Source organism: Acomys minous (assembly GCF_964271855.1).
Source record: "Acomys minous genome assembly, chromosome: 6".
In the NCBI taxonomy this organism is placed as follows: domain Eukaryota; kingdom Metazoa; phylum Chordata; class Mammalia; order Rodentia; family Muridae; genus Acomys; species Acomys minous.
The window spans coordinates 92,628,099-92,649,233 of record NC_140487.1 but is presented as its reverse complement, the minus strand read 5'-3'; the positions used below and the strand labels follow the sequence as shown (position 1 = coordinate 92,649,233).

At 40.3% G+C, this 21,135-nt stretch overlaps 1 protein-coding gene and 1 long non-coding RNA gene across 2 annotated transcripts in view; one reads left to right on the top strand and one right to left on the bottom strand.

Annotated features, from left to right (window-relative positions):
* The window catches only part of CMPK1 (cytidine/uridine monophosphate kinase 1), a 28,234-nt gene extending 9,836 nt beyond the window's left edge, over nucleotides 1-18,398 (top strand). The window contains exons 2-6 of the mRNA XM_084786413.1: nucleotides 9,486-9,632; nucleotides 14,231-14,383; nucleotides 15,701-15,777; nucleotides 16,072-16,168; nucleotides 17,347-18,398. Of these exons, the coding sequence (XP_084642539.1) occupies nucleotides 9,486-9,632; nucleotides 14,231-14,383; nucleotides 15,701-15,777; nucleotides 16,072-16,168; nucleotides 17,347-17,388 (516 nt within the window). The 3' untranslated portion in view covers nucleotides 17,389-18,398. The remainder of the gene's footprint in view (nucleotides 1-9,485; nucleotides 9,633-14,230; nucleotides 14,384-15,700; nucleotides 15,778-16,071; nucleotides 16,169-17,346) is intronic.
* Nucleotides 18,399-18,466: 68 nt separating this feature from the next.
* On the bottom strand, nucleotides 18,467-21,099 carry LOC311600116. Its single transcript, XR_014780153.1, has 2 exons — nucleotides 19,293-21,099; nucleotides 18,467-19,109 (listed from the first exon to the last, which is right to left on the bottom strand). It is a non-coding gene; the product is annotated as an uncharacterized lncRNA (long non-coding RNA).
* Between the last annotated feature and the right edge of the window lie 36 nt (nucleotides 21,100-21,135).

Here is a 21,135-nt window from a genome sequence, read left to right as displayed (position 1 = left end):
TGTTTCTGGGCTGTGAAACTGGACTGTTTTCTGTCTCTGGCTATAACTCTTGACTACATGCCCATGTGGTGTATTCCTGTGTTGCTGTATTATACTTTGGTTTCTCCTTTGTTTATGGGATGGATCACTTTTCAGAGAAAATTTTATCTAAACATTTGAGTTGATTTTTGCTTTGGAGGAAGTTCATGGAGACCTTTCTCTAAAGCTGTTATTTTCTTTTAAGATTTATTTATTTTTTATTTTAAGTGTGTAAGTGTTTTACCTGCATATATGCATGTGTGCCATGTGCATGCCTTGTGCTTGTGGAATTCAGAAGAGGATGTCAGATTCCCTGATACTGGAGTTAAAGAAGGTCGTGGGACTAGGATGTGAGCTTGGCCGTCCACAGAGCAGACAGTGCTCAACCAAGGAGCCATCCCTCCAGCCCTGAAACTCATTTTCTGAATGGTCTGCTTTCACACTGAAGTAAGTTTTGACTCTGCAGGTTCAGTTTCCTTTTCTCTTGGAATCAGGTTTGGGGAGGTACAGGGTGGCTGTAAGCTCTACCATGCCGCAATAGTGAGCTGAGTTTACTGTGTTAGAATTGTTAACTTTTAAAAAACATTTATTTGCTGGGTGGTGGTGGCATACCCCTTTAATCCCAGCACTCAGAAGGTGGAGGCAGGTGGATTTCTGAGTTCCAGGACAGCTTGGTCTATAGGGTGAATTCCAGGTTATCCAGGGCTACACAGAGAAACCTTGTCTCCAAAAAACCAAACAACCAAAAAACAAAACAAAACAAAAAAACAAATAAATAACATTTTTTTAAAATGTGGGTATAGTATGTGGAAGTCAAAATATAGTTTTCGTGATTTGGTTCTTTCTTTCTACCATACCATTGCTAGGGATGGCAAGTGGCAAAGTGGCCTTATTAGCTGAGCCATTTTACTAGCCCAGAAGTTGGATTATTGAGTCAAAAGATATATGAACTGAAACTTAGATTTTCTGACAAATCACCCTCTATACAAGTTGAGCACTTGCACAAAGTTAGTGTCCGTGTGGCCTTGCCATTGCTGCTTTTGAAATACTTGAACCAGTCTGATAGGTAGAAACTGTAATTATTTTGCCTTAACTTGCATTTTCATGATTACTATTAAGGTGGAGCTTCTGTGTTTTGATTTTTTTTTTTTTACTCTCCTATGTATAATTTGTTTTTATGCTAGCCCCCCTTTTAAAGACCCAGGCTGATCTCCAATCCTGAGCTAAAGTGGTTTTACTGTCTCAGCTTCAGACTGTACGTGAATGGCACATTACCAGCTTGCCTATTTTTGTATAAATTTATTAAATCTATGCAATTTTAAAAATAAACATTTTGTAGTGCACTGCATAGTGAACATATCTTGTATATAAAAATAGTTTCTTTTTCTTTCTTTCTTTCTTTTTTTAGACAGGGTTTCTCTGTGTAGCTTTGGCTACCATGGAACTCACTGTATAGACCAGGCTGGCCTCAAACTCAGAGATCCACCTGCCTCTGCCTCTGAGTGCTGGGAATAAAGAGATGCTCCACAGCTACCCAGCTAATCTGTGGCCTGTCCTTTGTTTTTTTGCTTATATTTTGAGGCAAGGCTTCATTTTTTTTAGCCCAGATTTACCTTGAGCCTACTAAGGTCGCACAGGCTGGTCTCTAACTCAAATGCCGTCCTCCTGCCTCGGCTTCCTTAGGACTAGGATTATAGTTATAAGCCAACACACCAAACTCATGGTGCTTTTTTGAGACAGTATTGCTATGTAGCCTAGACTGGCTTACGTTGTGAATCTGTCTGCCTCAGTTTTCTGAGTGCTGGGATCACAGGCATGCATAAGCTATATCCCAGCAACTCGCTTGTAGTTTTGAAGCCTTTCTCTGTTTAGAAGTTTTATGTGGTCAAATATAAACCCTAGTTGTTTGACTTTGCTTAGTGACATCTGTCTATATTTCAGAATTCTTTCTCTCTCTCTCTCTCTCTTTTTTTTTTTTTCCAAGACAAGGTTTCTCTGTGTAGCCCTGGCTGTCTTGGACTCGCTTTGTAGACCAGGCTGGCCTCAAACTCACAGCCATCCACCTGCCTCTGCCTCCTGAGTGCTGGAGTTAAAAGTATGTGCCACCATGCCTGGACAGAATTCTTTTTCTTTAGTATTGTCGGGGTTTGCTCGCTTTTTGTTTTAGAGTTTAAGTATCTAGAATTTTGCCTCAGATGAGATAGGGATCTGATTTTTTTATGAATGGATACCCATTTCATTCATAGAAATGGTATAAAAGTATCGTTTATCCACCCTCTCTTCACTGATTTTTGTTTGTTTTGTTTGTTTGTTTGTTTGAGACAGGGCTTCTCTGTGCAGCTTTGGCTGTCTGGGACTCTCTTTATAGACCACGCTGGCCTGGAACTCACAGTGATCTGCCTGCCTTGCCTCCCGGGTGCTGGGATTAAAGATATGCGCCAGCACACCTGGCCACATTTTTTTCACTGATTTTTAAGTTTTTTTGTTGTTAATTATATTGTTAATTTTGTTGTTGTTGTTGTTAAGTAAACAAACATGGCCAGTGTGTAGCTAGTTCAGTGGCAGAGCCGATTGCCTACCATTCTCAGAATCTTGGGGTTTGATCCTCAGTCCCACAAAACAAACACAGATAAATTCTAATCAGATTTTAATTAATTGGGTCTGACTGTGTAGTCCTCACTGGCCTGGAGTGATCCATCACTTCTGCCTCCACCAAGTAGGAGGTAAATTTATAGATTACTACCAAACAACCAAACAAATGTTTCAGTAGAAAAAATTTCAAACATACAGACTTTTTTTTTCTTTGAAAACTTGAAAAACCAGAAAAAAAAAAAGAAAGAAAAAAGAAGCTTTAACACATGTATACAACGTATCTGACTTCTTCGTTCAACTCCCTGGGGTGTTCCCCCTCACCCCAACCCCCAGCACATTTCCTTCCCAACTTCATGTCTCTGTCCATCTCTGTCTCTGTCTGTCTCTCTCTCTCTGGTTTTTCGAGACAGGGTTTCTCTGTGTAACAGCACCAGCTGTCCTGGATCCCCTCTCTCTTTAATAGCCCCCCTGAATATAATTGATGCTGTCCATGTGGACGTAGTGTGGGATCATCCACTGAAGAGTGCTTGCTTTTTACAATTTGGTTTTTATTTATGTTGTACAATATAGAGTTTTGTTTCTTCATATAATTTTTACACTGCATTTTAGGTTTATTACTAAATTTAAGTTTTTATCACCATTTTTTATTACATTTTAAAATGTGTGCAGAGTCAGAGGACAACTTGCTGGAGTTGGTTCTTTCTTTCTACCAAGTGGATTCTAGGGATTGAACTCAGTTCCTCAAGCTTAGCAGCAAACACCTTTACCTACTGGGCCATCTCACCTGTCATTTTATCACTGTTTTAATGAGATCTTTTTTAAAGTGTATTTTCTTTTATTAGGGTGTGTGTGTGTGTGACAGAGGTAGGGAGACTAGTGTGCACATATGCATCATGGTGCCAAAGGTCTGAGTCTAGAGATCAAAGGATAACTTTTGGGAATCAGTTGTCTCCTTCCACCATGGGTTCTGGGGATTGAACCCAGGTTGTCAGGCCCACTGAGCCAACTTACTGTCCTCCTCTTCAAATGAATATTTTCTGATTAGTCACTGCTAGTTAATTGAAAAGGTCTTGATCCATCCATGAAAAGAGTAAGCAGAAAATATAAACAAACAAGAGAAATACATTCTCATTGAGTCTTACAGTTTTTTGTTTGTTTTTTATTATGCTCAGAAATACTTGTGATGCCAGTTTTTGGAACCCTGTGTTTGACTTATTTTGTTTGGTTTTGGTTTTAGTTTGAGACAGGGCCTTACTGTGTATGTAGCCCAAGCTGGCTGGAATTCAAAGAACTACTCCTGTCTCTGCCTCCCAAGTTTTGTATTAAAGATGAGGCAAGCCTATTTTTCAGATGGTTTCTCATTGAACCTGGGGTTTGCCATTTTGGCTAGACTGTGACTGCCCCTGGTCCCCATGCTAGGATTATTATAGATGATGCATAGTTATGCCCCATGTTTATGTGGGTACTTGAGACCTGAACTCAGGTCTTCTTGCGTGTAAGGCAAGCATATACTCACTGAGTCGTCTCTCCAGACCCCAGAATAGTACGGACTTTGAGGGCCGGAGTGATAGCTTAATAGGCAAGGCACTCACCAGCAGGCAGGGCCTGAGCTGGATCCTTAGAATGTACATGAGAAGAGAACCAGCTTTCACACATTGTCGTACAGAGATAGAATAAAAAGAGTTGTTTGTTTGTTTGTTTGTTTTCTGAGACAGGGTCTTTCTTTGTAGCTCAGACTGGTTTTGAACTCACAGAGGTCAATCCAATTCTACCTTTCAAGTGCTGGGATTAAATGGTTGTGCCGCCACATCCACCAAGAAGTGTTTTTTGTTTGCTTCTTTCTTTCTTCATTGAATTTTATTTGCTCAGTTGCTTAAAAGCTGCATTTGTAACTTATATTTTCCTTCTGTGAAATTAAGGACAGGTCCCATAGCAGTCCAGTGGTACTTTCTAAACCCCACATTAACAGAAAGAGAAGGAGCTTGGCATTTGAATCTTCTGGCTGTCAGGGTTCTTGAATGTATACATCATTTGTGCCCTGAACTCTGCTTTTTCTTTTCCCTTTAAGACAGGGTCTTATGTAGCCAAGGTTTGCTGCAAACTCCTAATCCTCCTGCTTCTGCTTCCTGGGATCTGGGATTACGGTTGTATACCAACTCTCTTCACTTTGATACTTTGTTTGTTTGTTTTGATTTTTTTGTGGTTTATATAGAACCACATTGTCTATGTTTTAAACCTGAAGAGTGTGTGTGTGTGTGTGTGTGTGTGTGTGTGTCTGTGTGTCTGTGTGTGTGTGTGTGTGTGTGTTATCAAGAGTTGAGCCCACAGCCTTGTCCATGCCAGGTGAAGTTCCAGGTTCCAAAATTATCTAAAATTTGAAAAGATGGAAAGGCAGGTGCTAAAAAGTGAAAATTTTTTATTAAATTGTGTGGTGGTCTGAATGATAATATCCTCCATAATCTCATATATTTGAATGTCTAGTCCCTTGGTGAACTGGGGTAGGATTAGGAGGTATAGCCTTGTTGGGGATGGTGTGACACTGGGGGTTGGCTTCGAGCTCTCAGGTACTGCTTATGGACTTAACTCTCTGTAACTGTAAGAAGCTCCCAATTAAATGCTTTCTTTTATGAGAGTTGCCTTGGTCATGGTGTCTCTTCACAGCAAGAGAGCAGTGACTAAACCACAATAGTTTGAGTGAATGCCTTAAATTGACATTTGCCATCTTATGGTAAAAGAGAATAGTGTTTCGTTCTTACTTTTATCTTTCTCAACCTGTCATGCTTGATTTGCTAATGTTGCTTTTCATCTAATTTTTGTTTGTTTGTTTTGTTTTCTTTTGTTTTTCAAGACAGGATTTCTCTGTGTAGCCCTGGCTGTCCTGGAACTCACTCTGTAGACCAATCTGGCCTTAAACTCAGAGAGCTCCATCTGCCTTTACTGTTTTTAAGACAGGGTCTTGCTGTATATCCATGCTGGCCTCAAACATAGAGGGTTCTCTTGCCTCTGCCTCCTCAGTGCTGAGATTATAAATACAAGTGCCACTCACTATACCCAATGATATTTTTCTATTATTTTGTGTGTGTGTTTGCATATGCTCTTTTGCCCATGCAGTTATCCACACGTGGAGGTCAGAGGACAGCTTGTGGTAATTGGTTCTCTCTCTCTGCTTCTAGGGCTCCTGGGATAAACTCGGGTCTTGCACCTTTATACCCACTGAGCCATGTCATGAACTGACCTTGTGTTTGTTTGTTTGTTTGAGACAGTTTCATGCACCTTAGGCTGGCCTCAAACTTGTTAGTAGCTGAGCATGACTTTGAACTTCTGATCTTCCTGCCTCAACATTCTGATTATTGAGATTAGAGACCTGACTCACTACCCCCTCCCCCCCAAATCAGGGTTTCTCTGTATAACTCTGGCTGTCCTGGAACTTGCTCTGTAGACCAGGTTGGCCGTGAACTCATAGAGATCCACCTGCCTCTGCCTCCCAAGTGCTGAGATTAAAGGTGTATACCACCAAATGTTTCACTCTGGGGCTTCATACATGGTAGGCAAGCACTCTGCCAACTGAGCTATACCCTCATCCCACATCTGGCTTTTTCAATTAAAAAAAAACATTTAATTGATTTAAGGAAAATCTATGTGTATGGGTGGTTTGCCTGCGCGTTGTATCTGTGTACACATTATGTAATGCCTGTGGAGTCAGAAGAGGACTCCTGAAGTCGGAGTCAGATGTGAGCTTCCACATTGGGCCAGGAATGGAACCCAGGTCCTTTGCAAGAGCAGCAAGTGCTCTTAACGTCTGAGCCATCTCTCCAGCCCCCATTCAGTTTCTTAAAGAAGAAAACAGAAAACTGAAAGTTTAGACAGACACCCTCAATTCACTGTTTGGATATTTGTTACTAGAAAACTATCTTAGTTGAGTAATAGCTCGTAATTGCAGTTCTTGTAGTCTATAGGATTTATAAGTTGCTGTGCTTATGAATGTTGGCTGTGAGAACCTCTAGGTTTTAGTTGCTAGAAAATCACAGAATGTGAGAAAAAAAAATGGCCAGGGCTAGAAATACCCATCCTTGCTTTCCTGAAAGCTGGCATCACCGACCAGTTAATGACAGCAGCATGCTTTGAAAGCCAGCCACATGGTAACTAGTATGTAAATGATGGTTACTTTGCTGCCCTTGAAGTTCTGGTAGAGGATGGTTTCAGCAAAACCCTTATGAAGAGTGTTAGTAGAAAACGGAATGTGCTAAATAGACTGTAGAAATAGAATGTCCATGAGAAAGTGAAATACAGACCCACAGGGCTGATATGCTATGCTGGGTATAGTTCTTACTCTGTTCAGACAGCTATAAAGTTGTCTTACCTTGCTGGCTGGCGTGCTTACACTTTTTTAGGGGACTTTGCTTCCCAGCACTCAAGGTGTTTGGCTCACAGCCACCTCTTCAGCTATAGAGGATCCAACATTTTCTTTGCAGGCATAACACTCACACAAACACACACACACACACACACACACACACACAGAATTTAAAAATAAAAAATTGCTTTTACAAGTGCCATTTATGTGCATATTATATATGTCTATAGATTTAGTTTACAACTAGTTTTCTTCTTTCCAAAAAAAGTGATGTAACCCCATTTTAGGACAATATAAATCTTGCCAATTTAAGTTCTCTAACATCAGGAAACAGTGAGTATCGTAATCTAAATTACTTGCCAGGGTTTTTAATGTGTTGTTCACACTGCAGCATTACAGAGCACTCTGTATTGGTAGTATTTTCATTGAGCACTGCCATCATTAGGACTGTTTATCTCTGCACTTGCTCAATATTACCATATGCTATAAGCAGTAGTAGGCCAGAGTAGAGCATCCTGCAAGCAGAGGCTTCCAAGTAAGAGCCAAAACAAACAGTGGGATAGGAACCTGCTGTAAAATTTTGTGACAAGAGCTGCAAATGCTTTTTGAAAATTATACATAGTAAGTGGGAAAGTAGGTCACACTTCATTTTTCATAAAGTTCTTTTTGTACTCAACTTTCAGATGTTTGCCGGATCATTTATTCATTGATCAAGTAGGCACTTAGCAATCAGTGTGGAAGTAGTTGGTCAATTTTATTTTTCTGTAAATAATGGGAGTTCTTTAAACTGATTACAATTTTAACACTTGGGATCATTTCTCTTACCAAAACTACTTCAAAGAATGAGACAGCAACATGATACTATGGTTTTTATTTATTCTCATCCAAATTTATATCCAAGTTCAGTCAGCAGATAATCTTTTTAGAGTTTATTTTCCTTTGCTAACAGCATTATTGCTTTGCTACCTTACTATTTAGTGAACAAGAACAAATATAGCCAATAGAATGGAGATAAAGATGTAGTGGAAAGCTCATCATTTGGAGTTGTTGTTGTTGTTGTTGTTGTTGTTGTTGTTGTTGTTGTTTTTTAATGGTCTTAAACTCAGAGCTCTCCTGCCTCAGCCTCTTGATACATACCACCACAGTGATGGGATACACTTGAAGAATGGGGTAATGTGCCAGGCCCGGTGACACACACCTTTAATCCCAGCACTCTGGGAGGCAGAGGCAGGCAGACCAATGTTAGTTTCAGGCTGGCTTGGTCAACAAAGCAAGTCTAGGACAGCCAAGGCTACACAGAAAAACCCTGTCTCGAAACAACAACAACAAAAACAAAGAGTCGGGTAATGGCTACCTCATACCTAAACCTTCATTTAAGCTATAAAGTATATATGTAAGATAAAAACTTGCTGAAGGCATCTTTTTTGAGACAGGGTCTCTCTGTGTACCCTTGCTGTCGTGGACTTGCTTTGTAGACCAGGCTGGCCTCAAACTCACAGCAATCCACCTGCCTCTGCCTCCCAAGTGCTGGGATTAAAGGCGTGCCCCACCACCCCTGGCTTCACTGAAAGCATTTTAAGAATTTGGGGTGAGCCCGGCGTGGTGGCACGTGCCTTTAATCCCAGCACTCGGGAGGCAGAGGCAGTTCAAGGCCAGCCTGGTCTACAAGGAGTCTAGGACAGCCAAGGCTAACACAGAGAAACCCTGTCTCGAAAAACTGTGTGAATATGAGTACCCTTAATAGTTGAGAGTGGGTTGTGTCATTCTTCTGCTTTAATAGAAGCAGGCATGTAGATTCATATTGAAGCTTTTCATTATTCAGCGTCTTCAGACTCTGCTGGCTCCTTATTACACTCAAGAAGTGCAAGACCTTCGTGTCTTCCGTGATTTAGCTTAACTGTAAGGCCACATGTACAACGTAGTCTCAGAAGATCATATCACCTAATGGCATGTAGTCATTTTAGTTTTTATAGCTAGACTTTATGGTGTTAACTAAGCAACATTTCTGTTCTATCCTTGTGCTAATAGCACATGTCACTTAATGATGGAGACAGGCATCAGGAGGCAGTTTGTTCAAATATCCTAAGCGTGCGCTTGCACAAACCCATATGTTATATAGGTCAGTTTAGATGTGTTGACGTTTTTGTCTTGAGTTTCAGATTTTTGGTAGATGTTTTCATTCTTACATTTAAACTTCAATTGTGTTTGTGAAGGAATGTAGTGAGATGTCAGTGCTTCGACTAGCTAGATAAATGTTGAGATGATTTCATTGTGCAAACATGGTTATGAAAGACTAAGCCTGTTTGCCCAATAAGCAAAACTACTTCATTGTAGAAAATTATAGAGAAATAAACACAAAGGTGGCACATGCCTGTAATCCCAGCACTCAGGAGGCAGAGGCAGGTGGATCTCTGAGTTCAAGGCCAGCCTGGTCTACAAAAGTAATTAACATAAAATTATTTGTGCTTCTGTCATTCTGCATTGAATGAATTCTGATATTTCTCTATGTTGTTTGTTTCAGAAATATGGCTACACACACCTTTCTGCAGGAGAGCTTCTTCGTGATGAAAGGAAGAATCCAGATTCACAGTATGGTGAACTCATTGAAAAGTACATCAAAGAAGGAAAGATTGTGCCAGTTGAGATAACCATCAGCTTATTAAAGAGGGTAAGTGCACGATACCAACATTGTCAAGCACCAAGGACATAAGAAACTAACTCTATCTCCATTTGAATAACAAAAATCAGAATATTAGATTTCTTGATTTAGGTAGATATTATGGTCTTTGAAAATGCCAGAGTTGGAAACTGCTTTCACTTTGAAGTAATTGACAGTAGCAAGGAGTCTCCGTGCTAGTCTAAGACCAGCTATAGTTTAGCCTAAGGTATGTAATAGGTGTACTTTGTTCTGTTTTCAAAACAGCATCATGCATCACAGGCTGTCCTGGAAGTTATATAGTCCAGGATTTTCCTGCTTCTGCCTGTTAGGATTACAGGCCCTTGACCATCCTTCCCAGCATTCAGTTATTCTCTTCCATTTGTGGTTATTCTCTCTTTTCCTTGTTCTTTTCTCCTCCCTTTTCTTGAAAATCTTTGTTCTCTCCTTCCCTGTGAGATCTTAAAAATCCTATTTTGGTAAGTAGTTCTTTGCTGTAGGTCCCTAAGACTAGTCAGTTAGAGACATTTAGACATAAAAGAAGCAGTCAAACAGAATTGCAGTGTTGGAAACAGGAAGCAATAAATGGGTTTCAGTAGTGAACTGGAGCCAGTTGGGGTGTAGAAGGCTCTTCCACAGTCTGCTTCTTGCCTCAGCCTGGAACAATCAGCCTCCTTTCCAGGGTAAGTAGAGCTGCCGCCTGTCCTCTGGCTCTAATGCCTTCTTCTGCATCGTATGTGGTGAGCATTATGAGAGTGTACTCAGCATCTCTTTTTGTGTGGTACTGGAGATTGAGCATGCTTTGCATCCTCAGCCTTTTTGATACATGCTATCCTTGAGACAGGCTCTTAACAGATTACCCAGGTGTCTGTGACTTACTCTGTAACCCAGGTAGGCCTTGAACTTGGAATTTTCCAGCCTCAGTGTCAACCTCAGCTGTGATATCAGGCAGAGTTCTTCCTGCATGTTATCAGTAATCTTCCCTGTATAACCCAGGAATACTTTTGGTCTTTACTTTTTCTGTAGCATTTAAGTCTTAATTAATAAATGTCTCTTTGAAATGAATTGTGCCATTTCTGTTCATTCTCTTCTTACTGCAGGAACTGCTATTTTTCAGTCTCTTGATTTTTTTTTTCTTCATTTGAAGGTTTTCTAAATTACTATGCTTCTTAGAGTTTGGTTCTCTTCAGCTCTTTCTTTAGGTATTCCTTGCCAGGTTGTTTAAACCATGCCTGTGTTTTCATTGTAGCAGTGCTGCTGGACTCCAAAGCTCTGCACAGACAGAGTTTTGTTCTAGCCTCCAGACATGTTCCTGTCAGTCACACCAGAGGCTAAATATGTCGTCTAACATATGATGTTTCTTTCCTGTCTTGGCCACTGGTTGGATTAACTCCCCAACTCTAGTGAGAGGAGCTCCAGTTCATCTCCTGTCTATCGCTACCATTACTTGAACCTTTTAACCTTTTCTTTCTATCCTATCTCCCAGCACTGTCTGCACATGTCCTAAAGTGCGTTTGCACCAGCTTGCTTCAGAGCTGTTAATGCTTTCTGATTTCTGATCTTTGTATCCCTGCTTCCTACTGTCTCAAGTGCTCCATGTCGGCACACTGCTCCACTACTAACACTTCAGTCAAGCTTTTTCAGAGTCTTTAGGGACTTTATGTTTCTTGGTTTCTTGTCTTTTTATTGTTGTTATTGTTGTTTTTAGTTTTTCCAGACAGGGTTTCTATGTGTAGTCTTGGCTGTCCTGAACTCACTTTGTAGACCAGGCTGGCCTCGAACTCACGGAGATCTGTCTGCCTCTGCCTCCTGAGTGCTTGGATTAAAGGCATGCACCACCACGCCTGGCTTATGTTTCTTGTCTTAAGAACATCCTTTGTGGCCTGGAGAGATAGATGGCTCAGAGGTTAAGAGCATTGCTCTTCCTCAGGGCCTGAGTTCAATTTCCAGCAGTTCCCGCATGGCAGCTCATAACTATCTGTAATGAGATCTGCTGCCCTCTTCTGATGGGAAGGCACACATGTTGTATACATAATAAATATAAATCTTAAAAAAAAAAAAAAAAAAAAGAACATCCTTTGCTGTCCTAGGACTTAGCATGTTATATGTAGTTATTACGCACTATATTGTGAACCCTTCAGGGGCAAGGGCAGCGACCTCACTCTGATAGTAGATCTCAAAAGAATGGATACTGAGTGGACATGTTTGATGTGGATTCTCCAGAGACCTCCTACCGTAATTGGGGTAGAAATGCTGTGGCAGGAGCTTAACACTGTTTCATAGAAGTTTTGTGAAATTAGAGCAACTAGATTCTGAGATAAAGCTAATGTACAGAAAATAGATCCTGGTAATGCTCTTCTTGTGGAACGAAGAAACTTGGCTCCTGGAGAGCAATGCGTGTCTGTTTGCTTTAGGCTAAAGGTTCTCACGTTTGTTAGAGGCGTGCATCTGGATGTGTGGAGGCTTGGCACAGATTAGAGATTGCATCTCCTATTCATAGTACTACCATACTCTGCTTAAGTTCAAGCTTTGGGAAAAGATGATGAAATGTGTTTTTTCAGTCTTTCTGAATGTGTTACACCTTGTGCTGTCTGTTTGGGGGCAGCCAATGCCATTTAGGTATAGTCAGTTTGAATTTTTTATTATTTTATTTTATTTATTACTTATTTTGTTTTTGAGACAGGGTTTATGTAGCTCTGGCTGTCCTGGAACTCTCTGTATAAATCAGGCTAGTCTCAAAATCTGAGACCTGTCTGCCTCTGCCTCCTGAGTACTGAGATTAAAGGCCTGCACCACCTACATTTACACTATGGAATACTACTCAGCTATTAAAAACAAGGAAATCCTGAAATTTGTGGACAAATGGATGGAACTAGAAATGATCATACTGAGTTAGTTAACTCAGAAACTCAGAAGCATAAAGACTCACATGGTATATACTCACTTATAAGTGGGCACTAGCCCAAAAGGCATGTCCCATGGAAGTCCTCACTTACCAGGAGATTGGGATAGATGTGAGGACATCCTACTGGGACTCTAGGTAGGAGAAATATAGGAGAAAAGGAGAATAGGGAAATAGAAGGACCCAGAGGGTCCTAGAAACCTACAAGAAGAACATTGTGATGGGTGAATCAGGCCCAGGGGGTTCTGCTCAAACCACTGCACTAACCAAGGACAATACAATAGTAAACATCAAACCCAACTCTGATCTAGCCAATGGACAGGACATTCTCTACAGGTATGTCGAGAGCGGGGACTGACTCTGACATGAACTCTGGTGCCCCATATTTGACCAACTCCTGTTGGTGGGGAGGCCTGATGGCACTCAAACAAAGAATAAGCAGGCTACCAAGATGAGACTTGATAGCCTATGTCCGTATAGTGGGGGAGGAGGTCTCCGTCTTAGAACTCGGGGAGGGGAATAGGGTGAAAGCGGGAGGGAGGGAGGAAGGAACGGGAGGATACAAGAGATGGGATAACAATTGAGTTGTAATCTGAATAAATTAATTACATTAAAAAAAAAAGCAGGCCTGTACCACCACACACCTGGCCAGCTTTTTTACTTTTTAAAGTATTGAATCATAATAATCCCAACAGCTAGCCAGGCCTGGTAACACAGGCCTGCTCTTGGGAACCTGAGGACAGAGGAATCTTAGTGAAGGCTGACCTGAGCTACAGATGAGGTCAAGGCCAACCTGGGGGGCTTAGTGGGACTCTGTCTCAAAAAATAAACAAACAAAAAATAAAAAGATTGGGTTTGTTGCTCAGTAGTAGAGCGCTCTCCCAGCTTCTCGCTGTTAGATTTGAATTCTAGTGATTTTGAACACCTGTACAAGGACCATGCTTCCAGCAGTGAGTGGTGGTGCACACACATAGCCCTGGCTCTTAAGACACTCACACGGGACAGTTTCAAGTTGGAAACCAACTCAGGTTACATAGTGTGAATCCCTCACTGAAAAACAGAAACCAGAGCTACAACCTCCTATAGCACAGTGATTTGAATGAGAAACACGGAGGCAGCATAGGGCCTCTAGATGGTGAAGCAGAGCTCTGGGTCAGTGCAGATAAGTGTGAGAAGGGAGTACACACTTTGCTGTTCAGTGATTACTGTACCAACATTTTACTTAGGGAGACACATGGTTTTGGCCCGCAGGGAGGAATGCTAGGTGGCAGTGACACTGAGGGTAAGGCAGATACTTACCTCTTGGACAGAAAGCAGAAAGAGAAAAGGACCAGGATCCTATAGTCTTCTTTAGAAGTGTATTCCCAGTGATCTATGAAGCCACTCTTAAAGGTAGGCCCTACCCAGAGCCAAGCTTTAGCAAGCACATGAACCTTCAGAAGACATGCAACATGCACACTATAGGATATGTTTTATAAGATATGGACACTACAGAAGGGGGAATGAGAGTAGGCGAGCGCATGCCTGTAGTCTCACCAGCTGAACAACCATGTCAAGAAGTTGGCTCACTTCTGTCTAGTCTGCTTGCCTATGTACTACCTTCCACTCTGGTGGCTGAGGGAGTAATACAGATGGCTGTGTGCCTACTATTCTGCGTAAGAAACTGTCCTTTGTGATACAGTATTGAGCTTTAGTCTTTCTTCTTTAGGAAATGGACCAAACAATGGCAGCCAATGCTCAGAAGAATAAATTCTTGATTGATGGATTTCCAAGAAATCAAGACAACCTTCAAGGTTGGAACAAGACCATGGATGGGAAAGCAGATGTGTCTTTTGTTCTGTTTTTTGACTGTAATAATGAGGTAATGGGCATCTTCTCCATCTGTCCACTTAGGCTTCAAACTATAGATAGATGGTCATTTGTTAGAGAAGAACTGGATTTTTTTCATTTACATTTTCTGTTGGCAACAGTGAGAGAGAGAGAGAGAGAGAGAGAGAGAGAGAGAGAGAGAGAGAGAGAGAGAGAGTGTGTGTGTGTGTGTGTGTGTGTGTGTGTGTGTGTGTGTGTGTCTCTAGTGAATGACTAGATTGGGTCAGCAGAACACATTGCCTTGCTAATAGAATATTGAGGGCTATTGCCATCAGCCCTAAAGCTTGCATTATTTTTAATATACTAAGAGTCAAGTTGGTTTTTTTGTTGTTGTTGTTTTGTTTTAATAAACATCGACATACACAGTAATGTTAGGTAATGAAGCTGCCCTACTGCTTAGGTTTTTATTACTTAGAACAGCGTGTTTACAAGAACATACAGATCTGGAAAGGTGGAGAAGCCTACTATTTTAAAGAAATGTTAAAGAATTTGTCTTCTAAAAACAAAATGATTTGAAAAATATCAAGAAAAAATTCTTTCCCCTGACACTTCTAATATCATACCCAGACATACCTTTGAATAAGTAAATACATTTCTCAGAACCATTTAATTAAAAAGCTTGACTGTTTGACAACCACTATGCTATAAATTTCATTAAATTAATGCCAAAAGTCTGAATCTGAAGTAGTGCCTTGAAGGAAGTTGGCTATTCTTAGGTTGAATTGTAAATGTGCCTCTGGTAAAGGCTTGCCACAGCCTTTGAGTTGTTTTAAAGTGTAGCTCTCTTCTCCCAACTCTTAAAAATATGTTTTCACTTATTCTTCAAAGTTAACTTTAGAATGTTACCACAGCTTTATAAGTAAGGAATGTTTATTCACGATTAACAAGAGATGCTTTATTCAAATATGTTGACTCAAATATTTGGATATTTATGGAATTATTGTAAAGTAAGCAAAAATGGCACAAATTTTGAGGCACATAATTTATACCTAATGAGTTAATAATATGTCTGAGATGAAGCCATACCCACACAGATCTTCTTTTTATTGCAGTTTGAAAAAAAATACAGCAGGAAAAACTGAGTCATGAATGAATTCTTATTATGATCTGTACTTATTTAACCTAGTTTATATAAATTGAACCACATGTTTAAATTTAAAAAGATTTTGTATGTTGATTAATGAGTTAGACACTTTGAGTTTAATGCAGAATATTTTGGGTTTTTTTGTTTTGTTTTGTTTTAGTTTCTTCTAAATATTTTCTTTTTAGTTTTTTTTAAACATAACTTTTTACTTCTGTCTCTCTTCAGATTTGTATTGAACGGTGTCTTGAAAGGGGGAAGAGCAGTGGTAGGAGTGATGACAACAGAGAGAGCTTGGAAAAGAGGTACTTTACGGTGTCCACCCTGGCTGCCTTAGCCCAGCGTGGAAATGGAGCGATGCGTCATTTTGTTGCTGTTAGGTTCTTTCATTCTTTCTTTCTTTCTTTCTTTCCTTCTTTCTTTCTTTCTTTCTTCCTTTCTTTTTTTTTCAGAAAAAGAATGCCATACTTATATAGATAGACACAGGGCTTATGCAAAGAGAAAAAGCATTTGGGTCAGACTCTCATGTCAGCCTTTCTGTAATGTGGAAGAGGGAGGACAGTTAAGCTACAACCATGACATATTTGTTTCTCTTGCAGAATTGAGACTTATCTTCAATCAACAAAACCAATTATTGACTTATATGAAGAAATGGGGAAAGTCAAGAAAATAGATGCTTCTAAGTCTGTTGATGAAGTAAGTGCACCTGGCTTGTCTTTCAACAACAAAAATGTGTTCATTGGGGTAGGTGTGAGAAAAAAGATTCTATAACATTTGAGACCGACTGAAATTTGTTTTTCTTTTTTGTTTTCTTTTCCTTTTTTAGTAAGTCTAAAATGGATTTTACAACTGCCGACCTATTTTTCACAAGAAGTGGGTGGTTTACTAATTCCAAACCTCTTTCCTCAAACAGTGAACGATTGGTATTCTCAGTACAGTGATTTGATCTTGTTCATTGTTAAAATCTGTAGCTCAGGGGCTGGAGAGATGGCTCAGCGGTTAAGGGCACTGTCTGCTCTTCCAGAGGTCCTGAGTTCAATTCCCAGCAACCACATGGTGGCTCACAACCATCTATGATGTGATCTGATGCCCTCTTCTGGCCTGCAGGTGTACATGCAGACAGAGCATTGTATACATAATAAATAAATAAATCTTTAAAATCTGTAGCTCAGTGGCTGTCACTGCCAAGGGCCCTGGCTGCTCTCATTGGAGCACAGAGCTCCTGACTCCGCCCACCTCAGGGTCTGTAAATGTGTCTGCAGCTATTCCTAGTGCTTCTGAGTTCGTCCACTTTCCTTTTCCCTAGTTCTCTCAATCTTCCTTCTCCTGTAATCACTGGCCAAAGCAGGGCCCAGAGGCGCGGTCACTCACTGAGTATATGAGAGAACCTGGGCTTTAAGAGTTAACGTGAGATTAGCCACTTGAGTTATATTTTACTGGACTAGTAGCAGCCCATCAGGAAGTACATTTAGTCCAAAAAGAACTAATAAAATTGAAGGCAAATGAAGCTTCTGTGCTTCATTTATCTTATTGATAAAGTGAAATAGATGAAATTAAGAAGTTATAATATTTAAAATTAATATAAAATTGATTTTTCAAAAACAGGAACCTAGCTGTACAATCTTTTATGTGTATTTTGTTTTATTTTTAATTTTGGTGTTGGGAATTGAACCCAGGGCCTCATACATGCTACACGGTGTTTTAACAACACCTGCTTTTAAAGTTGTTGTTGTCATCTTCTTCCTTTTTTGTGTCAGGGTTTTTCTGTATAGCCTTGGCTGTCCTCGAACTCACAGAGATCCACCTGCCTCTGCCTTTGCCTCGCAGGCATGTGCCAGGGCACCTGGCTAAAATTGTCTTTTTTTTTTAAACAGGTTTTTGGTGAAGTTGTGAAGATTTTTGACAAAGAAGGCTAACTAACCCTGAAGACATCTTTGGAATCATGCTTGAATATTGCTTTGAGAGCTGCTATCACAGCCCCCTTTTAAGGCAATTTTAATCTTTCAAAATTACATCTCAATTAATGTCTAGAAATATATAGTAAGACAAATTAAATTATGTGGGTTTTTTTTTTTTTTAATTTGTGGTCACAAGTACACGGTGAATTCAGGTTTAAATTATCTTAGGTATTATGGTGCTCACAAAATGAAGAAGGGTATCAACTTGTTCTTGTTTGTATTTAAAGATTGTCCCTTTTATGTTTGTGCCTTCTGTGAGCAACATTTTTAGTATGCATGTGCATATCCCTTTTGTAAATGCAGTGTGTTGGAGTTTGGGGTTCTATTCCCTCCTGCTACACATTTAAAATGTCCAACCTGCTAAGTGAATTTGTGGACCAAATTTAAAGGAACTTTATGTGTAGTCAGTACTTGCACACAGTGTTTAGTAAACAAACTCATAATTTGGAACATAGATTTCTAGCAATGTTCTATTTATTAAATGACTGACCACTTCCTGTCAAAATTAAAACTTAGGCATTGATTTATTACAGCTTGTGCAAAGTTGTATGGCAGGGCATAGGCTTTGCTTCCAGGCTTTGGGTCAGGGGACAGGGCCTTCAGAGCCTGGTAGGATTGTCAGCTTTCTTGTGGCACAGTCTGTGGGGCAAGGGTCACAGCTAATGACTTGTGTTCTATGCTCTGTGACATAAGGCTAGTCATCAGTAGTTACTAGTAGTAGACCCCTGACACATGTGCGCTAGTTTATACTAACATGATTCAGTTCTTGTTTTAATTACACTTCAAGGGTTTTGTTTCTTAGACTAAATGAAGAGTTAGAATAAATTAGAAAAAGCAATCTAATGGTTAAAATTCCCATTTGTATTTTATTTTCTGAAATACTTTTTTTTCATGGTTACTTGTTGAAAAGGATTTTAAAAATCATTGCACTTTGGTCAGAAAAATAATAAATATATCTTATAAATGTTTGATTCCCTTCCTGCCTGCTTTTTTAAAATAAAGTTTGAGAGTTCAAATGATTTTCTTTCTTTAAAAAATTAAAAATTTGGGGCCAGAGAGATGGCTCAGCAGTTAAGAGCACTGGCTGCTTTTCCTGTGGTCCTGAGTTCAATCCCAGAAACCACACGGGGGCTCACAGCCATCTATAATGGGATCTCATACCCTCTTCTGTCTCACAGGTGCTCTGCAGATAGAGCATTCATATGCATAAATAAATAAATCTTAAGAAATTAAAAATTCAGCTGGGTGTGGTGGCGCACGCCTTTAATCCTAGCACTAGAGAGGCAGAGGCAGGTGGGTCGCTGTGAGTTTGAGACCAGCCTGGTCTACAAAGCGAGTCCAGGACAGCCAAGGCTACACAGAGAGACTCTGTCTCGAGAAAAAAAGAGAAAGAAAGTTTTCTTTTTTTTTCCTTTGTTATTTATCTTCTATCCCTAAAGCTGAGTGGTACCCAAGGGTTCTTTTAAAAAAATAAAATGCTTTGTGAGTGTTTTGCCTGCCTATATGTTTGTGTACTGTGTGCATTCCTGGTACCACAAAAGTCAGAAGGTGTTAGATCCCTTGCCATTAGAGTTACAGAAAACCCTGAGCTGCCATGTAGGTGCTTGGAACAACCCAGGTGCTCTGTAAGAGCAGCAAATGCTCTTCCCCTGTGAGGGAGCCATCTCTTGAGCCTATATCTACAATTCTTCTTTTTTTTTTTTTTTTTTTTTTTTTTTTGTTTTTTCGAGACAGGGTCTCTCTGTGTAGCCTTGACTGTCCTGGACTCACTTTGTAGACCAGGCTGGCCTCGAACTCACAGCGATCCGCCTGCCTCTGCCTCCCGAGTGCTGGGATTAAAGGCGTGCACCACCACGCCTGGCCTACAATTCTTAATAGAGAGATTTCTTTCAATGTTCCTCATGTTCAGGACTTAAACTGTATGGTACACAGGGTTAAATAGAACACAGGCTTTGTATAATTAGATTTTATATTTAAGTTTATTAAGAATAGCAAGAGCAAGTTAATGGATTTTTTTATAATACATTTCTCTTTCCTTCCTTCCTTTCTTTCTTCCTCCCTTTCTTTCTTTCTTTTCCAAGACAGGGTTTATCTGTGTAGCCCTGGCTTTCCTGGACGGACTCTGAGGACCAGGATGGCCTCAAACTCGCAAAGATCCTCCTGCCTCTGCCCAGTGTTGGGATTAAAGGTGTGTGTCACCACCACCTGGCTTATAATACATTTCTATGTGTCTTAAAAAATTCTCTTTCTAGCCAGGTATGGTAGTGCACGCCTTTAATTCCAGCACTCGGGAGGCAGAAGCAGGTGGATCACTGTGAGTTCGAGGCCAGCCTGGTCTACAGAGCAACTCCAGGACAGCCAAAGCTAACAGAGAAACCCTGTCTTGAAAAAAACAAAACAAAACAAAAAATCACTTACTGTAAAAAAAGGAAAAAAATACACTTCAAAGTGTTCTTAGTGTCAAAAAAAAAAATTTCTCTTACTTAATGAGACAAATTTCAACCTGTCATTAAAAAAGAAGGTTTCCCTTCACACTATAGAGTATTGGCCACCAAAACTTACTTGAGTCTGTCCTGGTTCTAGGAATTTTGTGTAGTATTTCAATCAGTGGAGCAGAAGCTTTGTTGAAATGAATCAAGTACAGACTGTTGTGAGACTTGTTGTTCGTGCAAGTGAAGAAATCTGCCAGCTGAGAATGTAAATGTTACTGACGACTCTAAGAACACCCTTCAGGTTTTGAGGGGACTCGGTGTTTTGCCTCATCAAAGTACCTCTCTGGCGTTTGCAAACAAACAAAAAATGGTAATTTCTAAATTATGAGCACTTTCTTGTTTGCTTTTTAAGTAGAAAAATATGTTAGCAATATTTAGCTTTGGAGTGGATTGGGATGCATCTCATCTTGTTAGTTTAGACATTCCATTGTTCACAGATACAGGACTGAGATGCTTTGCAGTTCTTGAAGGACTTTGAGTTTTGCTATATCTTAAAAGTTAATGTCATTTCTGTGTGCTGATGTTGGGTGTATACAAATTACTTAGTAAATAATCCCAATAAATGTGCCGATGCCTTTGCTGTCTTTGCTGGTTCTGATTTCTGTTCTCTTTAAGTGTACTGAAGATGAAACTGTATATTTAACACACGAGTCCTCAGCAAAAGCAGGGTTCAAGACACAGGAGTTTTCTGCTCTGCCTTGTATCTGGCGTCTGGACCTAAACAGCATGTACAGCCCTGTTTCTTTAGGAGCTGATTTGGGCAGAGCACATGTAGCCTGTTTGACCAGCTGTGGTGACGTTCCTTGCTTGTCTCTTGGAAGGGAATGTCTCCAAATGTGGGCTTCCTGTGGACCGGCTGTGGCCAGATCATTTCGGTGTATGCTGTCGTTGAACGGGTACCTGGAGATAATGGTATTGGAAGATTACGTCATACAAAGTTAGCATTCCTTCCTTGAAGGTTTGGCTCTTCATCTTTAAGTGGGTGTTAGTGGCACAACCCACAGCATATTCTTTGTCTTCTGCTTTTTTGCCTACTGATACGGATCTTCAGATACCGTCTAATTAATTTTGGGGTTTTTTTGCTTCTGTTTTTTTGTGAGAGGTTCTAACTGTGTACTTCAAGCTAATCTCAAACTCACCCTCCTCTTGCTTCAGCCTCGTCTGTGCTGGGATCATAGGTGTGTACCACCAGGCTGCTTCAGTTACTCTCCTT